The 12,439-nt window shown below is 36.8% G+C and overlaps 1 protein-coding gene across 1 annotated transcript in view; it reads right to left on the reverse strand.

Moving 5' to 3' along the window:
- LOC126354951 (dynein heavy chain, cytoplasmic-like) overlaps positions 1–12,439 on the reverse strand; it is a 217,351-nt gene that overhangs the window by 193,050 nt on the left and 11,862 nt on the right. The window contains 5 exon segments of the mRNA XM_050005032.1: positions 1,412–1,632; positions 3,692–3,878; positions 6,327–6,582; positions 6,670–6,843; positions 10,729–10,834. Of these exon segments, the coding sequence (XP_049860989.1) occupies positions 1,412–1,632; positions 3,692–3,878; positions 6,327–6,582; positions 6,670–6,843; positions 10,729–10,834 (944 nt within the window).

Below are 12,439 nucleotides of genomic sequence, written 5' to 3' on the forward strand. Positions count from 1 at the left end.
TTTATCACTCAGAGTATCACAACGTAAGAAAGACTGGAAAAATAATAAAGTTTTGCAAGTACAGGGTTAATAATCAGTTTTTTTCCACTACTGACTTGTTGGATAAACACAAGAGCACTTATTTCTTACAAAATTATCTATAAATTTGTCACATTCGTGATAAGACACAACAAAAGGTAATCTATGTACAAAGTGTGTATGTATCTCTCTCTATACCACTTTATTAATTTGACGCGTATTGAAACAAAACAAATATGACTAACAGATGAATCTTCAGGTAGAATGCCATTTATATGCAGCTTTATACCAATGATGCTGGAACATGATCCGTAAGATGCAAAATACACAGCGAGAGAGAGAGAGAGAGAGAGAGAGAGAGAGAGAGAGAGAGAGAGAGAGAGAGAGAGAGAGAGAGAGGGGGGGGGGGGGGGGGGGGGGGAGTTAACTCTGTCCTGCATTTCCAAGTGGTGAAGCTGAGTGATCTGATGCTTCTCCAATCAAGTTTAGTACAAAAGCCTTTTTAAGCAGTCTATGAAAAATTGTTTCACAATGTAAAAATCATTCAGTAATCTGTAGAATTAATTTATTTGAGATAGAATAATTTAAAATACAAGGAAACTTATATCAATCTGCATAAATGTTCCCTCATCAAAAAACTTATCTCAGTTGATATTTTCAGAAAGGCTATTGCTGCCATTAAAAACAAAGATAAGCAATTGCTGGCTTCACAGAATCTAATAATAAGAGATTACCACTGCAATTTCCAGCATCCCAGACACAGTATAAAAAAACAGTATTCTAGGAGGAGAATATTAACTAATTTCCAGTCACCCTATATGTTTTAAAAACCCAGTTCAGCATTTCATATACCATAGTTAGGCAGTTAATTCTCACTACTCAATATTTATTTCTACCTTTGATAGCATTACAATTGATTCTTTCGCATCTTTAAGATTTTACTACCAATCAACATTTAACTGCACTACTGTTTAAGAGAGTACTCACATCTATGAGCCAATGATGGGTTACGTTACACATGAACAGCTTAGCCAATGCTAGCATGTATCAGTAACTGAAGCTTTTCAATTATTGTCTTATTAACCAAACAGCAGGTTAAAAAATGAAATATGGGTATCTTCTCAAGTCTCCAGGCATAAAATTCCACAGCACTTATCACTTTCTCACCCTCATAATAACATTTAAATGGCAACCGACTGAATAAAGGAAATGCAAACACTCATTTAATATTTGTTTTAACTAAACCTCTTTTCATTCAAAAAGTAAGTTCTTCCAACCTCAACAGCTCATACAAATGGTTATTTTTAGTCCACATTTTTACTATTGTTTGTTTCTACAAAAATGCACATTTATTATTAGGCAATGCTTTCATTCATCACTGAAGTGTAAATACCTTCAACAGTTGTGAGCCAAGGTCTCTTGATATTGCTTCTACAAGCCTTAGCGCTCTCTGGATGGGATACTTTGTGGATCGGATTTTTCTTAGATGCGAAAAGATGAGCTGAACAGCAGAACGAATACGGTCTAACTCTGTCGCAGACAGCAGATCATTAATTGGAAAATCTTTCATCAATGGATTGTAATCATTCACTGTGGCTAAAGCTTGTTTAAGTCCTGAAACCACAACATAAGCATCATGTAAATTCATTAATCTGTCGAAATAAATTATTTTCTACCACATAATAAAAATTTTATAGATAAACAGAAGAAAAATGTACACTTCACGTGATAGTTATTTATGTCCATTTGGCTGTTCATCTCGACACACTGAACATCTTGAGTAGAAAAGGTAGGCCCATTGCACCATTTCTGGACACTAACCATCCTAACATACCGAATATTCATCACTTTTCAAAACTAAATATTGCTAACTTGTGAACTACCTGTGAACACTGATTACTGACAGTTATCCATGAATTTTTAACAAAAAGAACCTCTATTTTCACAATACCTTCATCTACTATTTTGGTGATGAAATGTTTTGGTAAAATGTAAATAATTTAAACAATGGTAACAACTTACCAAATAGAAGAGGTGTTGAGTTGTTGATAGACACACAAATAAGATTTACACACACACACACACACACACACACACACACACACACACGCACACACACACCACTGTATTGTATTCTTGTGTGTATGTGTACACTAGCTTGGTGCAGAATTCATCCAGAAGCAAGACAAGTTTTAAGTCTTGTTTTTGTCCTGTCAATGACTTCAGACAGAGATTGCTTATATTCACTATTTGTCACAAAAGCTGTTTTCTATGCCAGAGATTCCCAAACTTTTCCTCTGATGAAACATTTTTATTTTGAAGGTTAATAAAATCTTTAAAAAATGAGAACTGTTTCATTCAGTGATTAATTTTGTATCATAACTAAAACGTAGATACCATAATAAAAGTTTAAAAAATAATTATAATTTAGCTGAACAATGAAAAATCCAGGGTGGAATTCAGCTGCCAGAGACTGTGTGTGTGTGTGTGTGTGTGTGTGTGTGTGTTTTCTTTTTTGACAAAGGCCTTGTTGCCCCAAAGCTTCTGATTTAATTGTACAAATATAATTATCTACCCACCAAGTGGTCACAGGTAAAAACGCACAAACTGAAGATTACGTAAATCTGTAAACTTTTGGAGCCAGTGGCTTCTCCTCCTGGCAGGAGGGGTGAAGGTAAAGGACTGGTGAGGTTTAGGAAAGTAGAAGAGTTCGGAAAAGTCACCCAGAACGAAGGATCAGGGGCGAATTATTGGACAAGATCAGTCTTTCCTTCTCATCGCATCCATTAAATCTCCCCAGCCTGAGGTTCTGGGAGACTTTTCCAAACTCTCCCAATTTTGTAAGCCTCGTCAGTTTCTTTTCTTTTGCCTGTCTTCTTTCCCCTTCAATGCTTCTGCCAAAAGGAGAATCCACTGGGTCTGAAAGCTTGCACATTTCCTTAACCTTTATGTGTTTCCTCATGCTGTCGCTTGGTAAGTACGTTTTTATCTGTTCAACTACATCACGTTTTTGTAGATTGATTACTTTCATTAAAAATAATTAGTATCATCAAAATGTCAGGAAAAACTTATGTTATTAACAGATTTTTATGGAGCACTTATCTTCTGCAGAACACCAGTGTTCCACAGAACACAGTTTAGAAAACTGTGTCTACACCATACACAGTCTCAAAGTTGAGTCAGTAACAGGAAGTCACTAGGAACAGACACACAACAGACACTGATTTACTAAAATATTGCCCCATCAAGAAACATTTAGTTGATTACCTCCTTAAGATGTTTTCAGTCAAATTCATGGAAGTATGTTCCATCTTTGCAATTAAATGAAAGGCAGTAGTTTGTTTTCTGTCATAGATGTTTCATTCCTTTTATTCATGAAGCATCTTAAGTGGACTGTAATACATGCACTTCATAACTAAGAGATGCAAAACACATGTGAAAAAAGAAAAGAAAAAACTGCCTTTCATTTACTTGCAAAGTATCACGAATCTTGAAGAAACTATGAAATAAATGGAAAACTCCAAAAATGATTAACATGACAATACTTATGACAACAGCAGAAGGTCTAATTTGCCAGCCAAAGCACTTTCTAAGTTATTTCTACCAGCTCTGCTACAATTTAAGCAGCTGGCAAATCATTTTACTTTCTTTAAATTTTTGTAGACTAAATTACCTGTATCAGTGTCAAAGCTCACAGTAGCATGAAATCTTTTCCCGTGCTTCAGTATGTCCAGCGTTAGAGCCACTTCAATGCTTTCACGCTTTTCCTGAATCCTATGCAAAGCTCTCTCAAGGTTCAGCCAAAAACTAATTTCTTGTAGAGCTGTTCCAGATGAGGGATCTCTGTCCAGTTTTGTTACCTGAAATAATTGATATAAAATTACACATTTTAAATATTTCTTGGAATCTATTCAGTATATTAGTATTAAGTAAATCTATCAATAAAAGTAAATAAAATAGAAAGAAACTTCCACATGGGAAAAATATATTAAAAACAAAGATTCCAAGACTTACCAAGCGGGAAAGCGCCGGTAGATAGGTACAATAAATAAAACGCACAAACACACACACAGAATTTCGAGCTTTCGCAACCGGCGGCTGCTTCATCAGGAAAGAGGAAAGGAAAAGGAAAGATGAAAGGATGTGGGTTTTAAGGGAGAGGGTAAGGAGTCATTCCAATCCCGGGAGCGGAAAGACTTACCTTAGGGGGAAAAAAGGATAGGTATATACTCGCGCGCGTGCGCGTGGATGGATGGATGGATGGGTGGGTGGGTGGGTGAGTGAGTGAGTGAGTGAGTGAGTGAGTGCGCGCGCACGCGAAGAGCCTTTAAATATGTCTGCTTGTGTGTGTGTGTGTGTGTGTGTGTGTGTGTGTGTGTGTGTGTGTGTGTGTGTGTGCGCGCGTGTGTGCGCGTATATATACCTATCTTTTTTTCCCCTAAGGTAAGTCTTTCCGCTCCCGGGATTGGAATGACTCCTTACCCTCTCCCTTAAAACCCACATCCTTTCATCTTTCCTTTTCCTTCCCTCTTTCCTGACGAAGCAGCAGCCAGTTGCGAAAGTTCGAAATTCTGTGTGTGTGTTTGTGCGTTTTATTTATTGTGCCTATCTATCGGCGCTTTCCCACTTGATAAGTCTTGGAATCTTTGTTTTTAATATATCAATAAAAGTAACTTACACATACTGATTAAAAACACACAGGCAAGAATGAAAGAAAGTTTAGAAAGTCAAGATTCAATCAATATCAATGTCATTAAAGACTGAAGCAGAATGCTGTAAGAAATCTGTCATTGCCTTGAAGAAATTCCCCAATGTGCATCTGAAATAATTCATGGAAACCATAGAAAACCTAATTTACGATGGCAGAATGGGGAATTCTAATCCAGTGCCTTAACCACTGCACCTCCTAACTCAAACCTATACTGTAGCCAGTATAGTAATATCTAAATGTTTTCTAGGTAAACAAAAATCAAGCATTTCATTTAAAACCTGCCTAACTTATGCAGCTGTAGTTTGAACGTAAGGACAACATCAAAACTAAAAGAAAAAATCTATAATTCTGTTCATGCTACACCTAAATGTCAATGTACTATGGCATCCAGAAGCAGAGAACGTGCTAGGGTTGCTGCTCAATGCTGAGGGAAGGGGATGGGGGTGGGAGGATTGTTTTCCTCTCTGTACTGCAAAGACTAGGTTACTCTGAGCATCAAATGATTGAAGTTTATCTCATGTCCTGAAGATAGGATACGGGCTTTACAGCTGCCTTCTTGAATAACTGATACAACTTACAGTAATCAATAATAACGAATTACACTACAATGTGCACAGCATTCAACTGTTTACTGCTCCACACTTGATGCTGGACCAGAACCACGAGTCATTGTAAGGTGGATGAATATAGTTTACTTACATATAGGCAACAGAAATTTTGTTGGAGAAATCTCTTGGCTAAAATTACAGCCATATACAAACAAGATGATTTATGTTTAGGAAGAGAACATAAGTCTAAGCTCTCTTTCCAGAGTCTTATTTTATGATAAGAAATTTTATTTATTGCAGTAGTCAACATTTTCATTTAAAAAAAATGTGCCATACTACTATAACTGTGAAGCAACATCTGTAGGACAGTGGCAATCCTCTTAAGTCGGTGGTCCAGGTATAACTGATACAAAATGATTCACATGCCTCTGACTACTAAGAACAGTCTAGAAGAAGCCCAAATAAATAATTTGCACTAGTACCTCACACTTATTCTCCAGTAAATAGAGTATTGCATCAAAGGTAGAAGTACACAGTTGCTTGCTTGTCTGTCTATATATTTTAGTGCTCAATTAACCCGTGTTTTATCTATATCTCCTAATCCCACTCCAGCTACTGCCGGGCCTGAGTGCTGACGAGTCCTCTCCCTTTGGCTCGGTCCTCCCAACACTTTTCTTCCTCCACTTGCTGCCAGGTCAAACATCTCCTTTCCACAGATATTCTCACTCCCATTTTCCACCGTGTTCTTGGGTGCCCTCTAGGTCTTTTCCCATCCATCTTTAGTTCTTCCATAATTTTAGGTCCTTTCTAATCTGTACATTCCTTACTCTGTCCATCCTTATGGTTTTATCTATGTATCTTATATTTCAATGATGATACTGTTATGTACAAGACTGAGATCTGGCTAATAATATTATTAGTAATAATAGTATTAATTGGTCTTTCATACTACTAAAATGAGTAATTTCAGAATCACAACTCTGCACATGAAGTAAAAGAAAGGGAGAAAAAAAAATGTTCTTATACCACAATAATCTAGGTATTCTTACCTTCTGAATCTCTTTTATCCACCTATTTACTCCATTTTGTAACTGATTAAGAAATGAAGAGTCTTCCACCTTGTCACCAAAGTCTGCTACTTTCGGTTTACGTCCTTCATCCAAGCATTGTTTAATTGTTGCCGAAACAACAGGATGTACAGGCAGTGATATCTCTGGTATATCAATATTTTGCTGCAAATGTAAAAGACCCATTTCCAGCTCTGCCATTTTTTTCTCAACTGAGGGAGCCATTTTGTCACCATCCCTGTAATGGACAACACATTTTACAATCATTATCAGAACACCTGTAGGTTCATTTCTATAACCAAATTAACTTTTCTTTTAAACTCACCTATCTGCTCTCCCTGATTCCTGGACATATGATTTGAAGTACGGTGCCATTGTTTTGCTAATAAATGCATGGAGTGTTTCATATGGAGAACCATCACTGAAATTCACCAATCTCAACTGTGAGTGAATGCTTTTATCTGCTTCTATCACAGCTCCTCTCTTGATACAAGCAAAGCTGGGAGAAAGTTCAACACAATAGATAACATTACATGCTTTTGTCAATTCAAAAGATACATACAATCTTAAGTACTTTAAAAACTAGTGACTCCAAAATCGCACAACAGATGCGGGTTTACCAACATGAAAATTCACTTCATCTGGTAAAACTGTAGGAGATACTCATTCTAAAGAGGTTATGTCCACAGTGCCTTAGTGTTCTAATTATATCTGTCAGTGTCATGTCTGAAGTAGCAACATAAACTTCAGCTAGTACATGGTAAGCCAGTGAAACCTGACTTCATGAAACTGCATTCTGCATGCTCTCAGAGAGTATCTTTCTTAAAGTTCAAATCACAGAAGATCAAACTGATATTGGCCACAACACATACATAAGAGAATATCACACAAAGCCTTATTCATAATAAGTCATGGATGTCAATCAGAAATGAACTATGATCACTTGACAGTCAAAGAATTCTGTACAATTTTCCAAGAGTACACAACATTTCAATGAAGGAACTGTGCATCAATCAACCAATATCAAATTTAAAGCCCAATTTGTCAAATCTAAAAGTCTAACATTATAAGCAATATGAAAAAGTATGAAACATCACATTAACAGTCTTATATCCTCACGTAGGTAAGAATGATAAACCTGTACTGATCAAGAAAGAAGTAAATTAAAATGGTGTTGAGCATAAGCCTGTGGTGCTCATGTTTACGATGTAGCTAGTTCCATAAAGAAGTGAAAGTCATTGACATTTTTCACAACCTATCTAATCGTTACATGCAATTTGCTCTTACAACAGTATATATAACGGGGAATATTAAACAATGCATATGAAAAAAAAATAAATGTGTCCCATCAAAATTCTAGTCTCTCTGTGCAAAGTCTCAAAGCCTGCAAGTGCATTACAGAATATGGAGGTCAGAGGCTTGATCTTTCTCAATGAAATAGGAGGAACAGCAAAGGTCTAATGACAACGCCGGTTTAGTCGCAACTGTTTTGGAGCACACTGTTTCAATTACATTGTTGCAAATGGGCTCTGCACCAGATTATCCTTATGGTTTGCTATGTTGATGTCATTGTCAATTACAAATTCCATTTTGACAACATTGTCAATAACAATTGCAGTATAAAGTGTGGACAGTGGCTCAATGGAAACATGGTGTCTGACCAAACGAATCTTGTTTCTTCTTACACCAGGCCGATGGTCATGCCCGGGTAGGTTGAAGGTTGTGTTCAGTTACTCCATCATCAATGCAAATGGCTGGTTGGAATATACACTGTCACAGTCTCATGCTGGTAAGGGCAGTATTATGCTACGGGGGACATTCACCTGGGCTTCCATGACACCTGTGGAAATAATCAGTCACCAAAACAGCTGTGGACTATGAGAACATTACTGCAGACCACCTGCGTTCCTTTAAGCTACATGTCTTCCCCGAGAATGACAGCATCACCCAGCAGGACAATTTTCTAAATAACAAGGCCAGAATTGTACTACAGTGGTTTGAGGAGCACAATATATGATCAGAAAAGGGGGAACACGATACTGGAAGAAAGGAAATGATGTTGACTTAAAAAGGAACTCACAGCTAAGAATTCATGGAAGACCATACTCAATGTACAAAGGGACAGCTGCTACTTTTAAGCAGCCAGTGACATGTGTTGTTTTAGTTCGAACCAGAAGTATAGTATTGTGTTTTGCACTAGATGGTACAATGTCTACAAAGAATATCACCATTTCAGTTTCACTATCATTATTCTCTTGCTACTATAAAAGTTTGTTTTCAGAAGGTGTGTAAATGCAGATATTCCTGCAAATCATTGCTATACTAACACAGGGAGCTTCTATTTGTCCAGTTTTACCAACACACTGAAGAGCAACAGGGTACATACTTAACAGGGTGCATTGAAGTAACTCATATTGCCAGAACATGTCACAGTACATATGATCAGCCCTGTGAGAGCAGAAGGCAAGCCAGCATGCATTACACAGCTCCTAACGGTTCAGGAGGTTGTGTGCAAGTACATAGTAAAATGTTCAGACATTTTAGGAATTCCTTCCCGACAGCTACAGACTCTTTAAGAGAAACTTAAAAAGGGGAAAACAACGTACAAGGACTCTAGAAGATACAGCCAAGTTCTTATGCTCATAAAAAATGTTCAACAATAATGTGAATCACATCAAAGCACACATTTATAGTTTTCCAGAGGAGAAAGTTATTACAACAGAATGAGGTCAAGTAAAGAATATTTCAGCCTGGACTTAAATAAAAGCTGTATGTATGCTTCTTCAAAGAAAAACAGGTGACTTCTTCAGTGAATTACAAATAATATTCTACCCTCTTCAAGAAATTTTCCAGCAGTGTTTAATTGGAGAAATCAAGAAATGACACACATTATCTACATGATAAGCTGAGTATGCAGGCTAAAATTACCTCTGATTAATCTGTCATGTCTCCACTGCAATCTCATCATGAAAACACTGAGAACACTCAGCTTGATGAAAATCATGTTTACAAATGCCCATAAGTGAGACATGCAGTGTGTCCATAGATCTGTAACAAGCTACTGTTTACATCTACACTAATGCACAGCAGCGTGTTTTACTCACAACAGCTCTCAAATTGTAGCTTGGGAATACATGCTGATTTAGGCAAATCATTCATGTGCATGTGGCATTGGGCCTAGCTGGTCAAAGAGGTAGTGAAGTGGCATCCTGTGTATTGAAGGTTATGACTTCAGGATTCACACACAAAAATAAACTCATTTTGTTGTGCGATTATTGTGTTGGACAAAACAGAAATCATGTGATGATAGCTTTAATGTTGCTTACTTTAGAAGATGTCCTTGAAAGCACTGAAATCTAGTTCCTAGAGTATGGTCATGATTACATGCCTTCCAATCAAGGCTCTGGCACTATAGAGAAAAAGGAAAATAATATTAAATGTATGGTGTCTGAAGAACTGGAAAAGATGGTGACCACAGCTACGGTAGGAAAACTTTTCATGGTAATCAACATGGGTGAAGGAGATTTCTTGGATCCGGTTTCCTTAGCTAATACTGATTCTGATGAAGTAGACTGGACTGAGTTCGCTTTGTTCAAAAAGAGAGAGAACTTCAATGATCTGTCATCTTTAGAAAATATGACCCAATTTCCACCATCAAGTAAATTAAGTGAAAAGAAAAAGAAGGGCCCCTTGCTGCGATTCCATTTCTTAATGTGAAATATACAACACTTTATGAATATTTGTGCAAGTAATATCAGAGTGTAAGAACTTGAGTGAACATCAGCATTTTCTTGGCTATGAAGCACAGCACATCAGCCTTACCAAAAGTTAAGTTTCAAGGGAGTCTATGCTCGGTATCAAATGTCCCTTTACAAAATGTGATTTGATGAAATGTTAATAGCAATGCCAAATATCAGAATTTATTTTTCATTAAAAACAAATTATTTGTAACAACTTTCATACAATTATTCCCACTTTCCTAATCTTTTATTTTTGGCGCATTCTGTGTTTCCCACTTCCAATCTTCTACAGTGACCTCCTGCTGATTTCTTTACCACCAACTTTGATCTGAAACTGATGGGACACATCTGGATCACTTCTGGGCATCAGCTCTGTACTCAAAAACCCCCACCCCATAATATATAGTAATTTCGTGATCTGAAAACAGGTACATGATGCATCATATCTTCAGAAACCTACCACCAACTTGTCAAATCCATACCATACAGAATCGCTGCTATATTGCATTCCAAAGGTGGATCAACACACCATTAAATACCTGATCATAATGTTTTGGCACGTCACTGTATTTACAACAAGGATGTAGGACAAAATGATTACACATAACACAACTAAAAATCATATGCAACAAACACAGCCTTACCTGCACATTTTAGGGTTAGTAAAGCGTACTTCATTTGATATGTAATATGCAACTGCATCTTTTTCATCTTCACCTTCACCTTCACCTGATTGGTCATTGTCGTCATCTGCAACAGATTAAAGAATTATGCTTCTTGAGTTCAATGTATAAAAGAAAGTTCCTGCAGACAATGTGTGAATATGATACTACACTCAAGACAGTTTATTGTCATTACCGTATCAAAGTGCAGATGGCAACTATGTCGAGTAAAATGTTGTAAAATCATATGCAGATCCAAATTGTGGCACAGCTGCTTAATCTCTTTTAGAAATATCTAATATAAATCATAAAGGAAGTGGTTAAGTACCAGACCACAGACACAAAGGCTTCAGGTTTGATCCTGTGTCAGTCCCGGAATTTTTATCTGTCACTTTGCACTTCTTTTATCTCTAGCACTGTTCGTTAAAATGAAAACTGCCTATTTGCACAATGGTTCTGAGTCCAACAATGTATCACCTCCAGCAGGACCAAGATTAGTAAACCACTGTACTGTGGTATTCAAACCAACCTTCAGGTTGTTGACAGCTTCGCAATGTACAGACAATTACGCCAAACAGTCATTCTCACATTTATTGTTAGATAGGAAAGCTGCCAAACTATACAGTGAAACCTATCTAGGCTGTCCACAGTGTGGTTGGCAATATGAACAGCACAATTATGGAGCTCACTGAGGCTTCACTGGTACTTGACAGTTTCACAATCCTTGTCCAGTCAGTTACAATTAATCCCAACTCAATTTCCTGGGTGATCTTTCACTAAGAACACTAGCTATTGTCTTCATAACAGAAAATTATTACAGTGTTCCACCTTTTGTCACTCGTTCTAGCATCAAACTACTCCTGTAATAATCTTGAGGTTTCCTCACGTGCTGTTTCCATTGACTTTTACCACTTCAACAACGTCAATGGAATGATTCAAAAGTCTGATCAAACAGGGTATCTTAAGAATGACAACAGTTTTGTCATTCACCAATTTATTTATTGTAAATCCAATAATTGCAATTTTTCTTTCATTCGTTATCAAGTGGTTTAGAGGCTGACACACAACAACTTTCAACACAAGTAAAAAAAAAAAGTGGATGTGATCTTGTATGCCTTGTCAGTGTTGGTTAGTATAACAATCTACATATAACAGATGGAAATGTTTCCCGAGGAACTGTCTTCAAGGTGTTTCCTCGACAATTTTCATCTGTTGTATACTGCTGCTGTCTTTCAGCATCTAAACCACATGATAATGATTTGAAGCTGAAATTTAGATATTAGGATTTACAATAAATGCTTGCAGTCAAAAGAAAAAATGTTGTCAATTAAAAAATTCAACATGACTGAATTCTAATCAAATTATGCCTAGAAGTATCACTGTTACTCACACTTTTTTTTTTTCATGACTCACCGAAAGTTTTGCTGTAAAGACGTACTGAGTAATATTTGAGAAAACCAAGAAAGCCATTCATTTGACAAACATTTTTAATTTATTTTTTGTTTTGTTGAATCTACATCTACGTCTGTACTCTGCAAACAATTTATGTACATAGCAGAGTGTGCTTCCACTTGGACCACACATTAACATTTCTTTCCACATCATTCCCATATGAACATTGGGAAAAATGGCTTCTTAAATACCACTATGCAAGTCATAATTAGTTTAACCTTGTCCTTGCGGTCACTGCAAA

This window comes from Schistocerca gregaria, chromosome 3 (genome assembly GCF_023897955.1).
Source record: "Schistocerca gregaria isolate iqSchGreg1 chromosome 3, iqSchGreg1.2, whole genome shotgun sequence".
NCBI lineage: Eukaryota > Metazoa > Arthropoda > Insecta > Orthoptera > Acrididae > Schistocerca > Schistocerca gregaria.